The 23,602-nt window shown below is 39.5% G+C and overlaps 1 protein-coding gene across 3 annotated transcripts in view; it reads right to left on the minus strand.

The window, feature by feature from the left end:
• The window catches only part of NAALADL2 (N-acetylated alpha-linked acidic dipeptidase like 2), a 935,329-nt gene that overhangs the window by 610,870 nt on the left and 300,857 nt on the right, over nt 1-23,602 (minus strand). For all 3 annotated transcript variants that reach the window (XM_036349786.1, XM_036349785.1, XM_036349787.1), the window contains exon 2: nt 22,703-23,204. In XM_036349786.1, coding sequence (XP_036205679.1) covers nt 22,703-23,196 — 494 coding nt within the window. In that variant the 5' untranslated portion in view covers nt 23,197-23,204. The remainder of the gene's footprint in view (nt 1-22,702; nt 23,205-23,602) is intronic.

Consider the following 23,602-nt stretch of genomic DNA (forward strand, 5'->3'; position numbering starts at 1 on the left):
AATATTGTACTGTTACACACACACACACACACACACACACACACACACACACACACAGAAAATTGGATAATACATAGCCCTTACTCTGAAAAAACTTGCAATCTAGTAGAACAAAACAAAACCAATAATCAAGAATGTTTAAGTGCCCAGTACTGTTATACTGTAAGAACACACAATTCAATACCTTCAATCTTGTTTAATAGAAGATTGGTAAGGGCTGAAAAGGGTTCCCAGAGGAGGAAATGCTTGAGCTGATTCTTGAAAGCTGAGTAAGTATTCACTAGACAAAGACAAGGGCATTTGAGGCACAGGCAGCATCTCGAGCCAAGGACACAGGGATGGGCCTGGACAGCCAAGGATCCGGACAACTACAGGTAGCCCAACAGAGAGGCCCAGGAGAAAGAGAAAGTCAGATTCAGAAAATAAATAAATAAATAAATAAATAAATAAATAAATAAATAACAAAAAACAGGCCATGCTCTGAGGCTGTGATAAAAAATTTGGACATTTCTCTGTGATATTACAAAGAACGTGTCAAGAAATGTAATTATTTGGGCAGATCATCAAAGTACTAGTGTGGACAGGCACTGTGCCAAAACATGAAAACCTGAAGAGGTTTCATGACAGAAATCAAGACTTGGGATCATTGCCTTAATATCTATTAGCACCATCACCTATAAGCTTTAATACTTGAACTGCATTAGTCATTGGCACAACTCAAAAGTCTGAGCACCTCATAATCAACAAACATATCCATATTCTAGATTCTCCCCTTAGTTGAAGGGCTTTTCCAAATGACTTTTAAACATTTAGAAAGCAATTTTTAAGAATGTTCATGCAAATGTATCTCTAACTGGATAATGTAAAAAGTGTGCGTGGATTGTGTTGGGCTCAGGATCACAGAGGAGGGGAATAATAAGGAGAAATCTGCTGTGTGCCAAACCACATATCCTATAAGGAAAAAAGCCAAATTAAACAGAAAATGTACAATTTATACCTGTCATTACCATATTACAGTTTCTAACAGTTCTCAAGTAGTGCTGCTCAAGGCTCCTTCTTAATGATATGCCAACCAGTTTTCTTCTTGAAGCCAATCTTTAAAGGCATTTAATATTTGATGTCTCACCGCACGTATTCGTAAGCATTTAGAAAGATATACTTAATATTTTGATGTCCCCCAACACCTTTCAAAAGCACTTAAAAAAATAAGGCCTAGGCAAAAAATTCAATGCTTGGTTCACAGTCAAGTGGTATCCAGGAGTCTCATCTGGTACCCATGCAATCAAATTTTCCCACTGCATGAATCACTCATCACATATCCTTATCACTGTTGATTGCAGTGGCCAAGTAGCAATCAAAGAGGGTGCAGAATGGGCATAAGTTTCTGTTCTGAGGCAATCATGAATACAAGCTTATATCAGTATAGATGATTTTAAAAATCCTTTTATAAATGTGGATTTACAAGGTGTGTTTCACCTCTTCTCTAACTCTTCTAACAATACAAAGCTGAGTTTAATCAACCACCAATTCAGGACAGCATAATTATTTTTTATTCTTATATCTTTTCGATAATTACAATGCATCACCATTGTGATGGTAAGGAAAGGACAGAAAAAAAAAAAAAGAAATTCAGAGATCACAGACAAGGACATGAAACCAATGAAAAGTAGCAGGCGTTTGTCCTGTCTGCCTCTTATGTAACTAAGAGTCTCTCTCAAATATTGGGCTCTGTTCTGGAGAAGAGTAAGGAAAGGAGTGCATTCTAAGCTGAAGAATCAAACCAACCTGTTATATATACCCATCCTGAGCCCAAGCTCCTCCTAACTTAATGCTGTGTGGTATGAGACTCTGCATCGAGACGGTGTGCAGGTAACTAATTAAAATAGGAAAAGCCCCTCAACTACAAACAAAATTGTAATAGAGGTGGATATGTAGGTTTGATTTTTAACTGGATGTTGGAACCACGCGGACCCTGCCCGTGGAGTAACAACTTTGTCCAGGCAGTCTCATAAAAGATGGTGTCCCTCAGCCAAAAGGAACAGTCTGTAGGTACAGCAGCAGCCCCTGGAGCTCATTCATGAAAGTGTCCTCTCTTCCCTGTCCTGATGAGATAGCCGAGGTAAGTTCCTGCTTTTCTCCCTACTCTACCCAGGCTCCGGTATGAACCTTCCTACCACTCACCTTCTAGGCCACAAGAAAAGCAGGGACAGCAGTAAAGTGACCTTGATATTCAATCAGAAAGTCGCACACACATTCATTCTTTGCTAACATCCAGGGTCAAAGAATCCAGGACAAGTTAGGTGCCAAGCATGTAACTAGAGTGATGACCCAGCACCCGCTAACACACTTGCATATTTGTAGGAGCATTTAGCCTGATCCTTAAGATCGGCCTTAGCAAATATCTCTTCCTTGTGCTATGGGAACAGGTTCAACCTTATTGCTTGTCTTCAGTTGGAATTAGAGAAAATATTAACCTAAATTGGAAGAAATTAATTCTTAATAAGCATTCACAAGAGTGTTGGATACCACATACAAAGCTGACTCTACAAAAAAAAAGGGAACTGTTAGAGAAAGCAGAGGGCTGCCCACAATGCCATCAATATTTTTAAGATAATTAATTTAAAGCTTTATGAGAGATTAATGAATCAAGACACAATTTGTTGGACTATTGATGTTTTTATTAGCCCGATCAGTCTTGCTCTATTTGAAGACTATCTTTTTAAAGTTATATCTAGATATGACAAGAAAACACGTGTTGATTTGAACAGTTTTATCAGCTAATTAGCTACTTCAGTTTTTGTTTGGAATTTGCAAACAACAAAGAAGGCAATGATCAGGTTATAGCACAGGTGTTTAAAATGGCTGCACTTTTCCACCAGTTGTGTGACAATCATGAAGACATAGCTTAAATGAACTGGATTGAAAATAACAGCCTTTTTATTGCAAGATCATTGTAACACACAATTATTAAAATTGATTAATACTTGGGCCAATGCAATTTCATTATCTCTGATCGATTTCAAGCATTACTTTTTAATGGCCTTCACTCTTGTCATTTCAGTTAGAACTGCATGAACACTGGCTTATTGGAACAACACATAGTCCTTTTTCATGAGATTAAGCGCTCTGCTTTAATAACAGGCCCCAAATAAATAAACTTATAAATACAAAAGACCAGATGCTTCTGCAAACACTGTTTAGAAACCCTTATATTGTAGAGGATTTGTTTTGATTATATTTTATGCTTTCAATGTCACAAAAATTGCATATTAAACAGGGGTTGTAATTGCATTTTAGCCCATAGCATTGGGCTTTGTTTAAAGCAGGCTCCCAGGAAATGGTTGTTAAATGATTGCATGGAAAAGTTAGAAAACAGCCAAAGCCGGTTTGGCTCAGTGGATAGAGCGTCGGTCTGCGGACTGAAAGGTCCCAGGTTCGATTCCGGTCAAGGGCATGTACCTGGGTTGCGGGCACATCCCCAGTGGGGGATGTGCAGGAGGCAGCTGATCGGTGTTTCTCTCTCATCGATGTTTCTGACTCTCTGTCTCTCTCCCTTCCTCTCTGTGGAAAATCAATAGAATATATTTAAAAAAAAAAAAAAAGAAAGAAAGAAAAGTTAGAAAACAAAGATTATCTACACTTAAGTCATATTTTCCTCAGAGTCAGGAAAGTACAATCCTGGAGAACCAAGCTTATTACTTCTTTGTCAAATGCTAAAGCAGCAAACCCTTTTGATGCTACCTCTATAATATTATCTAAATCTATTAAGTCTACTTCCATGCACATTGATTTTTTTAATCCTTACCTGAGGACATGGAGAGAGAGAGAGAGAGAGAAAGAGAGAGAGAGAGAGAGAGAGAGAGAGAGAGAGAGAGAGAGAGAGAGATGAGAAACAGTGATTGATTGCCTTCTGTACATGCCCCATCTGGGGATCAAATTTGCAACCCAGGCATGGACCTTGATGGGGAATCAAACCAGCACCCTTTGGTGTACATGAGGATGCTCAACCAGCTGAGGCACTCTGGCCAGGCAATTTCCATGTACTTTGTTTGATTCAACCTTCAAAAGCAGTGCCAGCAAAACTTTGCATTATTGTAACAGCCTCCTTACTTCCTCACCCTGGTCTAATGTTTTCTTCATATAATCTATATCCTCAACATTGTTTCCTGTATTGTTGTAAAATATGTGTTTCATTAAATGACTCCTCAAGTTGTCAGGTTAAAAATAAAGCAAAACAAACCCAAATCATCTTAAGAAGGCTTACAAGGTCCCTCACAATCTGACTGCAACCTGTTTCTACATATGTATGTATCTTTTCCTCTTTTTCCTCTGCTTCCCCCTCTTCCTCTTCCCCTCTTTGGCAAATCACCTTATCTTTACAAGTCCTGCATTCCAACCACATAGAACTAAAGGCCATTTCCAAAGACTCCAAGTAACTGCAACTTTGTCTTATAACTGGAATACATTCTGTTCCTTTCTCTGTCTGGAAAGCTCCTTTAAAATCTCATTCCAGTGTATATCACCCCTCGGGGAAGCTATCCCTATGATTTAAAACCTGGTTATTAGTTCTTATATATAAATATTTCCATACTGCTTGGTTACATCACATTTTAGTGAAATTGTATCATTTCATCAAACATTTCCATCTCCTAGATCCTAATAATCTCCAAGTTTTTTAAAACCAGGAATACAAATTTATATCCATATTTTAAATTGTGCCCCCAAATCTTCTGCACTATAAAAATATGCTTACTAATGTCCACTGAATAGAGGTGTGAATACACTTTAAGAATTTGGGTTTATTATTTAATTGACACAAAATAAATATATTTTCACTTATTAAAATCCTCAAATGTTATAAGCAATGATTTAATTTCTCGATAGCTCCTGCCCAGCATATCTTGGCCAAGGAGGGGAAAATTGGACTATATTAACACCACACTTTAAAAAACTGATTATATCTCTGTACCTGAGCTATGATCTTCAGTCTGAGAAGCCACAGGAAGAATCAATAGCATCAAAGCAGTAATCTTCTGAGATAAATGGGCAACTGGTGTCACTCTCCATTCATCATGATATTGTTACAGCAGAGAGAGGGCAGGCGGCAATCTATCCTCACAGTGCTCACTGATCCAGAACCCTATTGCAGATTTTTGTAACTTGCATTTTTTAAAATGCATTAGAAACTTTGATTTAGACATTATAGAGTATTGAATAAAGCAGACAACCAAGTAAGTCATGGTCCTCTTGTGTGTGGCACCACTATGCCCTGTGCTGACTGGTCTATTCACAACTCGATGGTTTGTTTGCCACTTCCTGCCTGCTTTTGTCATTAAAGTGTATCATTTGGTGATTACCAAGTGATGATTCATTGTGATTCCTAAGGCTACTTTTGTTTTATTAATTTTTATTTTTATGAAATTATGCTTTTGGTGATTCAAGCTCCACTAATATACTCATCATTGATACACAGAACAGTCAGGCAATTCATTCTGGTTCTATAATGTCTTTATAGCCTCTGCTGAAATTTGGGAGGACATTTTTAGCTACCCAGAATGCTGAAATTCTTAACTATGACTTAAGAGAAGCAAAATAAGCAGATATCTTATGGAAGCAATAATATCATCATCATCACTTCCTCACTTAAAGACCTAGAGATTCTCACAACACAATGCCAGGCAAGTACTTTCTAAGTGGATCATTTTTAAATCCATTTGCTACTAAAAGGATTCTCTTCTATGCTAACATTATACTTGCAGATTCAGTATGAGAGTATTGATAGAATAAGCATGTTATCTGTTATTTGCAATTGTAACTTGTAAAAATGTTTTTATTAGTATTCTGTATTAGAACAAATAAAAACAAGGCCAAGTATATATCCTAATCACCTTATGTCTTGAAGAGATTTGGATGTGAATATGTCAAGAAACTACACCTACACCTTTAGCACATTTATAATGAAGCGTGACTAAAAAAATTAAAAAGGAAAAACAAGCATAACAAATGAGATGCAAATACCAAATAAACAAATTTGCATTGTTTTTCTGGAGCTGTGAGAGATCAGGCAAGTGCTTCTGTGAAGAACTTAAACTCTGTATCCAGAAATCAGAGTTCATATATAATTCTAATGTGGAAAATATGATGACAGGCTAAGTAAATTGACAGAAATAGAAGTATTTTACTATTTTGTGAATGGCATTTTAACATCTTTATTTTTTTAAAAAAATGAGTTAATAGATGCTTTAGTTTCAAAAATTCATTTTAGTTTAAAATAAACATTTAGGAAGGACCACTGATCAGTTAATCCCATAAAATAATTGTTTTAAAAAAGCACAGCTATAAAAAGTTTTTTGTTTTTTTGTTTTTTTTTCTGGTTGGAATAAGCTGAAATGAATAACCATGGCCATCCATCAAATTTTGCTTTAGAAACTTTCTCATTGCTAATATATGTCATAATTGGTGTAAGCCTCTCACACCACAAAAAGAAACACTACATAGTGATTAACAACTCAATCTTTTCAAAATTTAGGCATATTTTTTTCACTGTAAGAATATTTAAATCCCAAAGCATCATTGAGACTTTTCAACCATAGCTAAAAGGTTTAGGTTTTAGAGCATATCCCAGAATTTCTATTTAGTGCTAACACTCTGCCGTCCTGTTCATAATTGCCACTCAATGATTAGTAATGGCTCACTGGAGTATAATAAATCATAGCTAGTTAGTTTTCAATGCCCAGAGTAACTCTAAGCAAAGTAAGAGCATGATACTAATATGTTTAGTATACATTTAGAAAATAAATATGTATATAAATTTGGCCTAATAATATTATTGTAGCCTATAAACTAAAAAGGGTGCTCTGTGTCAAAATCCTAGTTCCTGGCCAGCATGTCTCAGTGGTTAGAGCACAGGCCCTGGTTCGATTCCTGGTCAAGGGCAAGTACCGGGGTTGCAGGTCACCCACCCCATTCAAGATGTGTGTGGGGAAACAACCAATTGATGTAGCTCTCTCACATCGATGTCTCTCTCTCTCTCTACCTCCCAACCCCCATCCTTCCACTCTGTCTAAAATCAGCGGAGAACATATCCTCGGGTGAGGATTAACAACACCAAAAATATCCTACTTCCAAGTATTAGCATGCATTCCCATCCCTTCAGACTGTCCCAAGATTTTTCTATGCTGAGGTTTCACTTACAAGAGCTTATTTGCAGTGGGGCTAAATCCAAGTGTGAAAAGCACTACTGCCACACCCATGGGATTTGCTAAGCCTTGACAATTCTGAGCCAAAGATGAAGCTTGATTCTTCATGAGACTCCCTCTTACCTTGCTGATGGCATTTTGTCAATGTCTGCATTACTACAAATATGACATCAACGTCCATTAGACGCATATTTCTCTCTGGCTTTCACAAAGACTGTACGCTCTTTGACAGCACGGTCTTCCCTATACTCCTCTGAGAGCTGCACTCCTACTACCTACCTACTTCATGAAACAGGTGTTTCATATATTTAAGTGATTGGCTAAGATCTGACAATTCTGAGCCAAAGATGAAGCTTGATTCTTCATAAGACTCCCTCTCATATTTCCGCACATCTTGTGAGCAGGGGCACAGACTTCCATAAAATCATCCTAACTACTTCTCAAGTCTTATCTTTGACAGGGTAATCTTTGTCAACAGTACTCACTCACTAGCCATACTCATTTACCTCTGTGTTTACCTACCTCCACGTGTATGTGCAAGCTTTCTGGAAGTCATGTTTCATATCCATATATTAATTTATCTAAGCCCTCCCCAGCCTTCAATGCCTTTTTTTTTTCTGGGATGGCCTAATAGACACTCCTCCTCCAGAATTTATTTCTTCTTATCCCACAGCATTTGCACCCTCAACACTTATTTTACCATATCGCATAATAACATATATATATATATGTTATTTTATATATATATATATATATGTATATATATATATATATATATATATATATATATACACACACACACACTAATAAAAGACAAAGATGCTAATTGACTATACTTTCACTACACCCCAAGCCATGCCCACCAGCCAATCAGAGCAACTATATGCAAATTAAACGAACCAAGATGGCAGCCAGCAGCCACAGAGCTGGAGCAAGAAAGAAGCTTGGTTGCCTGGGCCATGGAAGAAGCCAAGCTTCCTGCCTGCCCTGAGCCAGCTGTGGCCTCCATTCATGGCAACAAAGTTTCAATTATAGAAGCTAAATAAATCCCAGGCACCTGCTTCCAGCCAGCCTCCACTGGGAGCTTGGGTGGCTGAGGGCCATGGCCAGCCTGCAAACAGCCATCAGCCACTCACCCAGGGTGGCCAGGAACCCCAGCAGGGATCCCCACTCTGAAAAGGCTTTGGCAAGCCTTCAAACAGCCATCAGCCACTCACCAAGGCTGGCCACACCCTCATAGGGTGAGAGTCCCTGCTGGGGGGCTTGGCCAGCCTGCAAACAGCCATCAGCCCTTCACCCAGGCTGGCCAGGCACCCCATCAGGGACCCCCACCCTGAAGGGGCTGTGGCCAGCCTGCAAACAGCCATCAGCCCCTCACCCAGGCTGGCCAGGCACTCCTATATAATAAAAGGGTAATATGCAAATTGGCCCTAACAGCAGAACAACTGGGAATGACTGGTCCCTATGACACACACTGACCACCAGGTGGCAGACGCTCAATGCAGGAGCTGCCCCCTTTTGGTCAGTGCATTCCCACAGGGGGAGCTCTGCTCAGCCACAAGCCAGGCTGACAGCTGCCAGTACAGCGGTGGTGGTGGGCGCCTCTCCCGCCACCTCAACAGTGCTAAGGATGTCCGACTGAAGCTTAGGCCTGCTCCCCGCTGGGAAGTGCATATCCCCCAAGGGCTCCCGGGCTACCAGAGGGATGTCTGATTGCCAGCTTAGGCCCAATCCCCCAGGGAGAGGGCCTAAGCCAGCAGGTGGTCATCCCCTGAGGGGGCCCAGACTGCGAGAGGACACAGGCCGGCTGAGGGACCCCCCCCGAGTGCACAAATTTTTGTGCACCGGGCCTCTAGTATATATATGTACATACATGTATACATATATATACTAGAGGCCCGGTGCACAAAAATTTGTGTACTCGGGGGGGAGGGGGTTCCCTCAGCCCGGCCTGTGCCCTCTCGCAGTCTGGGACCCCTCAGGAGATAATGACCTGCTGGCTTAGGTCTGCTCCCGGGTGGCAGAGGGCAGGCCCAATCCCTAGGTGCAGCCCCTGGTCGGTCTCAGAACAGGGCCGATTGGGGAGTTGGGGCACCGCCCCCTGTCATGCACAGAGCAGGGCGATCAGGAGGTTGTGATGCCACCCTTAGTCATGCTCAGGGTAGGGCCGATTAGGGGGTTGGGGCACCACCCCCTGTCACACTCAAGGCAGGGTCAATGGGGAGGTTGCAGCGCCACCCCCTGTCACGCACAGAGCAGGGCCAATCAGAGGGTTGGGGCGCTGCCCCCTGTCATGCACAGAGCAGGGCCCATCAGGGGGTTGGGGCGCCACCCTCTATCACCCACAGAGCAGGGCCGATCAGGGGGTTGGGGCACCGCCACTCTCACACTCAGGGCAGGGCCGATGGGGAGGTTATGGCTCTACCCCGTCACACACAGAGCAGGGCCCGTGGAGGCGGGGGGGGGGGGGGCGCGGTTTGTGCGCCACACCCTGTCACACACAGAGCAGGGCCGATCAAGGGTTTGGGGCGCCGCACCCTGTCACACACAGAGCCACAGGGTGATCAGGGGGTTGGGGAACTCCCCCCTATCAGGCACAGAGCAGGGCTGATCAGGGGGTTGTGGCCCCGCCCCCTGTCACACACAGAGCTGCAGGGCGATCAGGGGGTTTGGGCGCTGCCCCCTGTCACGCTGATCCCGGTGCCGGGAGACCTCATGGCTCCGCTGATCCCAGTGCTGGGAGGCATATTACCCTTTTACTATATAGGATAGAGGCCTGGTGCACAGGTGGGTGCCGGCTGGTTTGCCCTGAAGGGTGTCCTGGATCAGGGTGGGGGTCCCCACTGGGGTACCTGGCCAGCCTGGATGAGGGGATGATGGCTGTTTGCAGCTGCTCACACACCCTTCAGGGTGGGGGTGCCCACTGGGGTGCCTGGCCAGTCTGGGTGAGGGGCTGAGGGCTGTTTTCAGGCTGGGGGTGACTGAAGCTCCCAACCGCTCCTTTTTTTCTTTTTTCTTTTTTATTCTGGGCCAGCTTTAGCTCTGAGGCTTGGCTCCAGCTCTTAGGCCTCCGCTGCTGAAAGTAGGTTTCTGGCCTTTGCTTACAATCTTGCGATTCCCGCAGGCTAAAGCAGGTTTCTGGGGTTTTGTTTAGCTTCTATGTTTGTTACATAGTTTCTTAAACTGCAGGCTCAGAGGCCTGCAGCAGCAGGCGGAGAACGTTGGAGTCCTCCGTCACTGAAGCAAGCAAGCCTCATGTTAGTTTCAAGCTGCCTGGCTGCCGGCCGCCATCTTGGCTGACAGTCAATTTGCATATCTCGTTGATTAGCCAATGGGAAGGGTAGCAGTCGTATGCCAATTACCATGTTTCTCTTTTATTAGCTAGGATATATATATATATATATATATATATATATATATATCTCCCCTATAAGAGTGTATGGACCTAGAGTATCTATTCATCTTCATACCACTTTACATTTAACCTAATGCCATGTATGGAGTAAGTACTCAAAGTACTCAACCTATTTTTAATTAAACCAAATTGTTTATAATTCCTTAACTGGAACTTACCATCTCTAGGCAACTTATAGACATTAATGTGACTGTATTTTATGATTTTAGAAAAATGGACTCCTGCTTCTCATCTGCCTGCTGCTATAAAATGTCATGAACAAGGACTGTGACTTTCAGTAGGGAAGTTGAATTTTGCCTCAGCATATGTTGAGACCTAAGGTATTTTATGTTATTTGTAAAGTGGAATAAAGCTTATTTTACAAATGTTATCATGCATTTGGTACAAAATGTATTCTCAGAGAAGTAACTCTGTTTTAGGAAAGTACATATAATATGGAAGGCGAGACTGAAATAGAATTATTTAGAAGAAGACAAGCAAAAATATACCATAAATGTGGGAAGAGAAGAGATAAGTTGAGAGGAGAGAGAAGAGGTAGAGAAGAAACATGAGCCAGGGCACATTGCAAGAGGCCAGCCTAGGAGCAATGGTGGCCAGTGAGAAAGTGCCAACGGAGAGTGGCTAAAGACTTTACTAACAAAACAACAACAAAAACACAAATAAAAACAAAAACAAATAGTGCCCTGGCTGGTGTGGCTCAGTTGATTGAGCACGGTTCCTGTGCACTAAGAGGTCACCAGTTCAATTCCTGCTCAGGGCATACACCTGGAGTTGCAGGCTCGATCCCCGGTAGGGGTTGTTCAGGGGCAGCCAATGGATGTTCTGCTCTCATATCGATGTTTCTCTCTCCATCTCCTTTTTCTCTCTCTCTCAAATCAATAAAAAAATATTTTCTTAAAAAAATAGCAGATAATATTCTTTCCTACATGCACGGCCCTTGTCTAAGCACTTTTTATATTATCTGTGCATTGATATGCCAGTAGTAATGTTTTATAATGAGGAAACTGTGCCATCATAAGTTCAAGAAATTGCTCAAGACCATACAGCTGAATACAGTGGAGCTGGGATTTGATCCCAGGCAGATCAATTTTAAGTTTATTTCCAGAATGTTTGTGTTGCTACGATATAAATTCCCTCTGACTTCACGTCTTCAAAAGAGCATGATAGGCCTAGACAGAAATGTAGTTTTGGCACTGCAGGCAATAATGATATGTGTGGAAAAAACCTAATTTACCCTTTCCTAGGTGCTTGACGCGATGGCAGTAGCACGGAATCATGAGACACATGAGTCTAAATGCTCCAGGAAGTGACCTGTTAAAGTTATCTGTGGGCCACAGCTGAGTAGTGAGCAATAGCATCAGGATGGAACTAACTCAGGAGCAAATAGAAATTCTTCATCTAAATTCTTTTTCCAAACATACTATTAGCAGCTACTTGCAAACGACCAGGTTGATACCTGGATTACTGCTGTAGCACCTGAGTTGGTATTTAACTTCAATAATAACTCTAGGTATACATTCCTATTTCCCAGAAGTCCGGGGGATATCAGGAATACTAGACCTAAGTACTCCTATGACCATTAGATTAAGCAGTTGAATCAACAGAAAAATGCTCTGTGACCTCTATCAAACACTGAGTATGCAATTTCACTATAGATTCTGGAAAGTCCTGGGCAACTTTCCAAGGTCAAATGAGACTTAGAGACATGTGTTTGGTTTTCTGCTAAGTATTGCAGCTTTCTCTGAATTCCCCTTCACATGCTTATTTCACTTCCCAGACTCAGACTGGATAAATATTCCCCAGAGCAAATCATCACCTTCTTCCCTGTGCTTGTACACAGCCTAGCCAAGATATGTGAGGGGGACCTTTCAGATCAGAACTGCTGTGGTGCTTTCTCCATTGTTGACTCTCTGCCATTAGCTTATGCTGTAGCCTCTTTCTTTCCTTTTAAGAATTTCCTAGACCAGATTCTCACAGTAGCACTGCCTTTCTGGGTGACCTTCTAACCCAGGTTTCTACTCCAGAAACCCTCTCTTGAGTCATTAGGCAGAAGGAAAACTTCATTCATTTTGTTGATGCTTGTCATCTTGTTTCTTTCACCCCAAATTATTATCTAGCTTCCCTAATTTTTTTGTCACCCTGTGTCATTTTCACAGCTTTCTCCTCCAACCAATCAGCAAATTACTTTTCCAAGTGGCATTTCCCACAATGCTCAAATTTCTTTTTCCTGCTTAAAAATTATTACACTGATACTTAAATACTGTCTATCACTCAGTTTGTCCCTATTTCCAGGACAAGAAGAGAATGAAAATTGCTAGCAGCAATCACTATTGTCTCTACCTTCATGATTCGCACAGAGATGCTACTTTCTCAGTTCTGAGAACCCAGTTCTAGAGCCTTATCCAATCCTCTGGTCCCAACTTCTTCCTCCTCTTCACACATTTATTTTCAAAAGGTAATTGAAATAGGCTACAGCAAGGACCCCTCCTAACGCCAGCCCCTATCTATTTCAAGGACTGACATTGCAGTATAAGAAGATGTTAAGATGTTAAAATCCATGTGAAATTTTTGTATAACTTTCATGTCTGTAAAGCAACTCACCTCACTGATATTGCCTGCAATCTTAAAAAGTTAACATACACCACTGGGTGTCAGACCATAATTGCATATAATTAGCAAACAGTAACTCTTTCAAAAGATTGCAACTGATTACATAATAAATATGAATTCGGGAATCCAGGATTAACATAACCATTCTTAGAATGGTTATTTGAGAATAAGACTGAGCTATAAGAAAGATTTCTTTCTCTTATTACTTGTGCCATACCAGTTCTGCATGTATGTGAAATTTATGAAATCAACAACATTAACAACAACAAAAAACAACTGGGGGTGATGAGGCAATCCTTAGAAATGAAGCTATTTTGAGAAGAAACTGTAAACTCTAAATTACAGTATATTGAATGATTTTAAAGGGAGTTCTCAACGAAGCATAGTGCTTCTTATTTGGGAGAGTGAAATTCCATGTTTTATATTGCCAATGAACAGAAATGGGAGAGTGGTCAGGTTTCTCTCTTTTAGCCAATAACTTCCTGTTGAACTCACTCTTTAAAAGCGGGTTTGCTTTTATTTGTTTGTTTGCAAAGGTAGTAGTAAAAAGCAAATAAATTAGCAGGGAAATAACTCTCTGGCAGTTCCCAGAGCAAGGAGAAGGCACAGGCTCTGCCTAACAGCTGCTGAGTTCCTCAGGCAGCCTGGGTTAGAGATGTAGAGGGGCTGGTCCATCCTCCTGGAAAACAGTATGTGTCCATTTGAAATCGAACTGCCTGCTTCATCCACAATTAACCCCTGGAGAGTTTTGAAGTTTGCAGTCAACCTCTGTGTCTCCCTCTCTCCTCCATCTCTCCACAATGTATACTTTTTTTTGTTATTAGACTTAGTTTAAATAAATGGGTCTGTTCCCATCACCTCTGGCCAGTGGGAACATAAGCACCCTAAGTACAAGAATGTAATATGTATTGTTCACTGGATTTCTCTAGCCCAGTACTCAGTAGATCCGCAATAAATATTCATTAGCTAAATAAATGCATGAATAAGTGCACAGGCTTTAAAAGGCACCTTGCATACGTCTTGTGATGGTAGGCTATTAGCATTATTTTTAAATTGGAATATTAATTTGACTAAAAACAATAAAAACCCTTATATATGGGAAAGTTGAGGTGTCTCCTTTCCCCAGAACAGTTATAGCTTTGGCACAGTCTCTAACATATATATATAAGCTTATATTGTATTTGATTATAATATAATTAAATTTTTTAAAGCAGGATAAACAGATCTTATAGAAGTTAGGTTCTCTCCTTAAAATTAGATAAGGTGGATAAAGGCTTGGATCTGGATCATGTGGTATTCCAAGCAGCAACTGATGCAGATCTAGGTGTGGTATGCGAGACAGAGATGCAGAAAAAATCTACAAAGGCCTGGGCCAAGCGCAGAATATAAAAGAAGCCACAGATAGCAGCAGCCCATGAAAACCTGGCACATTTATCTTGGCTGCCCCACTGACTAAAATAAACATTTTCTCCCTTTGCTCTTTGCCCACATAAAATAACAAGGCATATTTTTAAAAACTCAGTTAAACTCCATTATGCCACCCAGACAAGACGAAAGCAGCTACAATAAGGGAATAGCTGATGTGTTTGTCAAATTCCTAAATTATAAGGCTAATAAATTAGGGTTTTTAAATCTGTGTAGAAGCTGGAACTTCAATATTGGTACAGGCTGATCTTACAAGTTGTTCCCTGCAGAATAGAGTTAATACGATGAAACCAAGTGAGGAAATAGAGAGCAAACACCCACACTTATTTTATTTTTATTGAAAGTAAAAACCACCTGCACACATTTCTGCTCAAAGAAAAATATTCAGTTTCATGTTTCTCTCCCAGATAGAAATGTACTCCACAGAAATAAAACTGCTTCTTTTGTTTCGTGTTCTAGCAGAATTTGATTTGCATATTGTGGGACATGTTAAGGTGCTCTCTGTGATTTAGAGAGTTTCTAAAAAGGTAATTTGATCTCAACCCATAGTTTTCTTTTTTTATTTCTAAAATTGAAGGCTGCATACCCTTCTGAGAAGTGAGCCATGAGAGGAAGACATTAGCTTGCCTTGTATTAGATAATAAAGAAGTTCCACAGGGGACGAGTTACATATTATGACATTGTGAATATAAGGCTCATTTGGATTTAATTCATTACTACATCATGTTGCACAGGAAAGCAATTTTTAAGCAATAGAAGTGCACTTCATTTGTAAAGGACCCAGCTATAACACACAATCAGTTATTGAAGACAGAAACTGATTTCCCAAATCAGGCATATAAAATTTAATATATTTGCTCCAGTTATAATGAAAGAAAAGGGAACTTCAATGCCATTTCCTCCCCATGAGAATGACACTTTGTAAGATTTGGAAAGTGCATTTTTGCTTGGGGAGTTGACTACATTTTGATGCCACAATCTAATAAGTTGAAGAAATTGATTGAGCATCTTTAAAAAATTATTTGAAATACTTGTTGGACACATAGAATATAATTTCAAATTCTATCCTTCTATAAATGTAATGTTATTACATTAAAATAAGATCGGAAATACATGAATTATTAAAATAAGGGTAAAGAAACTAGACAACCAACTTATACCATACACAAAAATAAACTCAAAATGGATAAAGGACTTAAATGTAAGGTGGGAAACCATAAAAGTCTTAGAAGAAATCATAGGCACCAAAATAGGAGACATTTGTCGTAGCAATATCTTTACCATTACAGCTCCTAGGGCAATGGAAACTAAGGAGAAAACAAACAAATGGGACTGCATCAAAATAAAAAGCTTCTGCACAGCAAAACAAACCATCAACAAAACAACAAGAAAGCCCACTGCATGGGAGAACATATTTGCCAATGTTATCTCCGATAAGCGTTTAATCTCCAAAATTTACAGGGAACTCATACAACTTAACAAAAGGAAGATAAACAATCCAATCAAAAAATGGTCAAAGGACCTAAGTAGACACTTTTCAAAAGAGGACATTCAGAAAGCCAAGAGACATATGAAAACATGCTCAAAGTCACTAATCATCTGAGAGATGCAAATCAAAACAACAATGAGGTACCATCTCACACCTGTCAGAATGGCTATCATCAACAAATAAACAAATGACAAATGCTGGAAAGGATGCAGAGAAAAAGGAACCTTCCTTCACTGCTGGTGGGAATGCAGACTGGTGCAGTCACTGTGGAAGACAGTATCGCATTTACTCAAAAAATTAAAAATGGAACTGCCATTTGACCCAGTGATACCACTTCTAGAAATATATCCCAAGAAACCAGAAACACCAATCAGAAAGGATATATGCACCCTTATGTTTATAGCAGCATAATTTACTATAGCTAAGATTTGAAAACAGCCTAAGTGCCCATCAGCAGATGAATGGATTAGAAAAATGTGGTATATCTACTACGCTGCTTTAAAAAAGAAGGAATTATTACCATTTGCAACAGCATGGATGAAACTGGAGAGCACAATGCTAACTGAAATAAGCCAGTCAGTGTAAGATACATACCAAATGATTTCATTCATTTGTGGAATACAGATAAAATTATAAACTGATGAACAAAAATAGATACAGAGGCAAAGAAGCATTGAACAGACTGTCAAACTACAGTGCGAAGGCAGGGGAGGTTTGGGGGTGGGGTGGGGTAAGAGATTAACCAAAGGACTTGTATGCATGCATATAAGCATAACCAATGGATACAAGACATTACGGGGGGGGGGGCATGTGCTGGGGGGTAAGGGAGGCCAGGGGGAGGTCAATGGGAAAAAAGGAGACATATGTACTATTTGTAATACTTTAAAAAATAAAATTAAAAAAATAAGGTTAAAGATAGGCTTTGTGCTTTTTTAAAATTTCAGTATATATGCTTCTTCTTATTAAATTGAATCCTAACATCTGAATAAATTATTCTACAGTAAAAAAAATAATAATTAAAACAAAAACAACAGCCAAATTATGTTGGTTTATTTAAGTTCCCTAAACTGCATGTAGGTTTAGTTAGGGTTCACCAGAAAAAAACAAAACTAACTTTAAGCATATGTAGAGAGAGAGCAAAATTTATTTTAAGGAATAGCTTCACACAATTGTGGAGTCTTGGCAAGTTCAAAATCTATAGGCTAGATCAGTAGGCTGTGGACCCTGAGAAGAATTGCAGTTCAAGTTCAAAAGCAGTCTGCTGGTAGAATTCTTTCTTCTTCCTGAAAGGTTAGTCTTTTTACTATTAAACTTTCAACCGACTGGATCAAACCCACCCACATTATAGAAGGTAATTTGCTTTACTAAAAGTCTATTGATTTATATGTTAATCTCATTTTAAAAGTACCTTCTCAGAAACATCTAGAATAATATTTGACCAAATATCTGTGCATTGTGACCTAGCCAAGTTGATACATAGAATTAACCATCACACTGTGGCTATATACAGGCATCTAAAATTTGGAAAATAAAATGACCTCTGTATGCTGTGACATGTTAATAATAGTTAATAATAGTGTCCCAGGATGGGGGCAGTAGGGAGAAAGCATTCATCATCAATTTTTTGGAATCTGATTCACCAGCCAATTTCACTTCCCTCCCATCCCCTAAAAACATCCATTTCAAGTGACTGTAATAAAGTACTTAATTTTATTTGATAAATATCGCTTAATCATTTTCCACATATATTTTAATTTCCCCTGTAAACTACTGTATGATATTATGAAGTCAATACTTTAAACTGCAATATTCAAATATCTTGCTTAATGTCTAAGATATGGGTTGAGATTTTCAAATTGCAAATCTCAAAAGGTCATGTGAGCCATTTAAATCTTGATTTTATTGGTACTGAAAGAAGCATGAGAGTAGCGTGTAATCAGGCCCCAACCTTTCCACGTTTAAGTTATACTTTACTTAATGTGAGCATTACCTACTGTTCTATAGGAAGAGTGCTGGAACGTCAAGTGAATCCACAAGAAACTGACATACTTGATGCTCAAAGAAAAAGGTTTGTTTTCATCTTGTACTATATCTGACTGATCTTGTTCCTTTTTTGGAATGAATAAGATCAAGAAATGAATGGACGAAAAAGCATGTTATAGTCAATGCAGAAAAAGATGTAAGAAAAATGTGACAAGCCTTAAGTTGAATATTTTTTCAGGATAGGCAGCTGGTAAGCACAGATGACCTTGGTATATTTGATGGAAATATTTCATTGACTATAGGACATAGTCACTGCAAAGGAGTCTTCTAATTATGTACAATATATTTCTCCCACTAAGAATTCAACAAAAAACAAATTAGAAAAACTAAAGATTCCTGCATTTTGATCCTTAACAACTTAACCCTGATGCTTTACAGCAGATAGATTCTGTGAAAATGATTTTATAACAACGAAAAGAAATGTGCTTACTAGGAAATTATGTAACCTAACATTAGCATGTAACCTTCAGGATAAAATAATTTGTACGTGTATGACTGTGGGGGGTGGAGGGGTCGGGAAGGAGGGAGAGGATAGAGAGAGATAGAGCATTCTTTGAATTTACCTGAAATTGAGAAGGAAGAAAGCAAGCCTTCAGCAGAGCTAGACCTAGACTGAAACAACTTCCTGAAATGATAGGGCTTAAGCAGAACTGTGAGGGGATTTACTTTGTATCTCCAAATGCCTATGATCATGGAGATACCTTTTTACTTTCCATTTTTTCTTTATAGAAAGAGAATACCATATAGATTATACAGAATATTATTAAAAACTGAATATAGTAAACAGTCAGCCCATGTTTACACAGAGAAAAAAAATCCTTTACCTTTTAAAACAACTTTTTAGTACACACTATGAGAATGTAAATAAAATATGTTCCAAAAATCATATATATGACTTTAATTTCAAAGTTCAATAATATAGATTAAGAACTAGAGTATACAGATGCTCCTAGATTAACAATGGGGTTACATCCAGATAAACCCACTGTATAGTTAAAATATTGTAAATATAAAATGCATTTAATACACCTAACCTGCTGAGCATCATAGGTTAGCTTAGCCTACATTAAACACACTAAGAACACTTACATTAGCTTACAGTTGAGCAAAATCATCTTACTGTCACTGCCCAGGACCATGGAAGAGTACTGTGCCATCTATAGCTAGTCTGGGAAAAGGCTAGCTATATATTCAAAATTTAAAGCACGCTTTCTACTTGTATCATCACAAAGACAAAAAAAAATTCTAAGTCAGACCATTGTAAATTGGGGACCATGTGAACATTCTTTTAAAATAAATAATAGGGACTCTTTCCCCTTCCCCACGTGGGAGTCTGTGCTTGTTTCACAATAAATTTCCACCTTTGCTATAAGAATAAACAAACAAACAAAGGATAATGTGCATGGAAGTGAAGGTTTTATCAAAAAGGTCTGTATTCTGGGCTCATTCTATCCTGCAGTAAATATTTACTGGGTGTCTGCATACCATACTCAAGTACTACTAGAATGTCAGACTGACAGTCTTCTTTCTCTACTGCAAAGTAGACAGTGACTCATGCCAACAAAAAGAGAGAAAACAAAGTACTGAGAGTTGCAAGCTAAGAGTGAGAGGACTCAACTGGTGAGAGATCAGAGAGCATCATGAAGAAGTTAGCACTTGAACCAGGCCTCAAAGGATGCATAGTATCTGAACACTAGAGGCCTGGCACATGAAATTCATGCCCTGGGTGGGGAGTGTCCCTCAGCCCAGCCTGCACCCTCTCCAATCTGGGACCCCTCAGGGGATGTCTGACTGCTGGTTTCGGGCCTAAACCGGCAGTCGGACATCCCTCTCACAATCCAGGACTGCTGGCTCCCAACCACTCACCTGCCTGCCAGCCTGATCACCTCCTAACCCAGCAGTTCTCAACCTGTGAGTCATGACCCCTTTGGCAGTCAAACAACCCTTTCATAGGGGTCGCCTAAGACCATCCTGCATATCAGATATTTAAATTATGATTCATAACAGTAGCAACATTACAGTTATGAAGTAGCAATGAAAATAATTTTATGGTTGGGTCACAACATGAGAAACTGTATTTAAAGGGCCAGAAAGTTGAGAACCACTGCCTTAATCACTCCCTTGTCAGCCTGATCGATGCCTACCTGCTCCCCTCCCAGCCTGATTACCCCCAACTGCCCTCCCCTGCCGGCCTGGTCATTTCCAACTGCCCTCCCCTGCCAGCCATCTTGTGGTGGCTATCTTGTGTCCACATGGGGGTGGCCATCTTTTGCGAGGGTGTGGTGGTCAATTTGCATATCACCTCTTTATTACATAGGATGTCAGAATTGAGAAGGTCATTATATTCAAAGATCCTCCTATAATCAATCATCATTCATCCTATTAGTGGGTGCTACTATGGCTCTGACCAAGTGCTTAAGGATTGAAAGAGTGTAACTTCTCATCAGTGAGTTGATCCAGTCAGTTGAGAGAATTAATGTAATTCTGCATAACACTGAGAAATCCTAAGTGAAGGAGTTGCTGTGTCTAAAATCTAAAGCAAGAAAATACTATGCATAATTAAATAAATCTTATCCTATGTATTTCTTTTGTGATTAAATTTATGACAATGTTCACTTGTTATCTGGATAGATGAATAATAGAATAGATAAAACTTCCTATAGGAACCATCACACCACTACTGTTAAATTCATTCTGTTATCATTTGCATGTATCAAATTATGTACAGTTTTGCTATATGTTTACATCTTTTTCTCCTATTAAAATGCCAGCTGTTTCATTGCCCTCTTCATTTATCCTGACCATCCTGCTCTCAATCCCTTTATTACTGAAATCAAAGAGAAATAAAAAAAAAATGAAGGGAAAAGAAGACGGAGATAAAAAATAAATATATAAGGCAGAGGAAGAACAGAAATGGTGACAAAGTATAGCTGGAGACTGGAGAACAGTTGCCAATGGCATCACCATCAAGACTTGAATCTGCACAAAAAAATAACAGCAAAAATATATTGCTGTGGTATCTGAGGAAAGAAAAATCACTTATTTAAAGGAGTCTTTCTAGTGTTCTCATAACCATAAAGCAGTCCATGGGTCTCCCATGAATTCCACAGCTAGCTTTTCTTTAGTCTGGCTTTTCTCTCATTAAGACTGGAGAGAACATGCAGTTGTCAGCTTTCTTGAACAGGAACTTTTAATCCTTGGTAAAAGAGTATCATGGTTCCTGAATAGAAGGAAGTAAACTTGAGTGACAGACGTGGAAAGGGAGGGGTGAAAAGAATAAAGATGCTGTGAGCACAGGATAGACAATGATACTATAACAAGCAAACAAATCTAATGTCTGATTTCAAAGAAGAGGGCAGAGAAGCTATAGGAATGTTTACTTTCTTTTTAAAAAAAATATATATTATTGATTTTTACAGCAAGGAAGGGAGAGGGATAGAGAATGAGAAACATCGATGAGAGAGAAACATCGATCAGCTGCCTCTTGCACAACCCCCAATGGGGATCGAGCCTGCAACCAAGGTACATGCCCTTGACTGGAATAGAACCTGGGACCATTCTGTCCGCAGGCTGACACTCTATCCACTGAGCCAAACCGGTTAGGGAAGGACTGTTTACTTTCTTATGCCAAAGAATATTAAAGTAGGGCAAGTGAGCATAGATTTAATTAAACAGAGCAAATTATTGTTTTATTTCTAGATAGCTGAAACAGAGAGTTCCTCATTTTAGGTCAGTTTAAGAAGGATCATAACAATACAGTAGATGATAACAAGTAGCAAAGATTTTGGACTCTGGCAGGATTGGGTAGCCATTAATACAGGGTTCTCATTGCCATTAGTTGGTCTGATGGAAATAGGGGTTTCCCCCTTACAGAGGGGAGAAATCCATCTCTACAATTTAAATAAAACTAATTCCTATGATAGGATCCAGTATGGAGATAACATAGCCATAATCAACATATTATGCAAGACAAGTTAAATGGCAACTTACCTTAAAGAGGAAGATGAGTTTTTGGAATTGCCTGAACCCAATGTGTTTCAATAAAAATGTGCTCATTGGAAAGCTCAGGCACGTAGAAGACCAAATACTGCCAGTGCTCCTGACCATAAGAGTCAGTTACTTCTGCTCCAAAAAACAGGTTTATTTTATTCTGGGGTCATTAAAATGCAATCATATGGTTAATGTCTTAGTTCTTATTACATGTACATCCAGCAGTCTTTGCATCTCAATTTGGCATACCTGGACTTCCCAAGATGGAAAAATGCACTAGCTCAAGTCTGTTAGTCTTCATAGTACCCACAATTCTTATTATCAATTCATAAAGCAGCATTATTAATTTATATTACAATATCATAAGTCTGAAAATGTAGACACCCCCCTTCTGTGAAAAATGTGCCAGTAAGTTATAGCTCTCAGCTTACAAGGTTAATCTTACACCACGGAAAAATCACCTGTTCAGTAATCCCTAAAACATCTTTCCAGAAAATGCCTCCCCACCAACATCCATTTCTTTTTTCCTACCTGAAAGTCTTCTTAATATCTTCTGCTTGGATTGTCTTGAGAATCTCTTGATATAACTGATGATCAAGTGTTCCTGAAGATGTAGCATTTGAAGGGCAATTTTTATGTGCATAATAGCCTATCAAAATTCCAAAAATAAACAAAATGATGGCTGTACAAAGTATTTTTACAAGGCGGCAAAAGGTGCAGTGGTTGCTCTTTGGTGCAGATCTTGTATAGCGGGTAGCATAGTCAGAATCTTCTTGAAGTCGCTGAAACCTGCCTTTGGGTGAAGTTGCTGGTTGAATGGAATCAAGATTGAGGTCTGCAGTCTCTGAACTCTCCAGATTCTGATTCTCTGCACTATCTAGGTGAAACTGGTCAAAACCAGGCTCCTCCAGTTCCTTTTCCATGTCCCACTCTAAGTCAAGGGCAGTGGCTTGAAGGTCATCATTGTCCAAGTACTGTGAATGTCCTGGAGCTCTTTGATCTGCATTGACTTTTTGATAGGCCATCTTCTTACCTGTGGAAACAAGAGAGGTATTGCATCTTAAAATAAACAATAAAGAAAAACACCATGGTAAAAATAAAACAATAAACTGTATTATGTGTCCATAAAATTTTAGTGATTATCCATAGAACTATGCATTGTCCCCATGGAAAAATCACATATAAGTTAATTATGTTTTGCTATTGATGTTACTATAGGAAAAGAAGATATTATCTACACTAATAATAGACAAACATGGTAATTGACCATACCTTCACTATGCCCACCGTTGGCAAATCAGAGTGATATGAAAATTAACTGCCAACAAAGATGGTGGCTAATTTGCATACTGCAGGCAGGGTGGAACAGTGCGAATGGCCATCCAGGCCCCCATGTGCGACCTGTCCAGGGGAATGGGCTCTGGATGACCT

Source organism: Myotis myotis, unplaced genomic scaffold (genome assembly GCF_014108235.1).
Source record: "Myotis myotis isolate mMyoMyo1 unplaced genomic scaffold, mMyoMyo1.p scaffold_m19_p_2, whole genome shotgun sequence".
Classification (NCBI taxonomy): Eukaryota; Metazoa; Chordata; class Mammalia; order Chiroptera; family Vespertilionidae; genus Myotis; species Myotis myotis.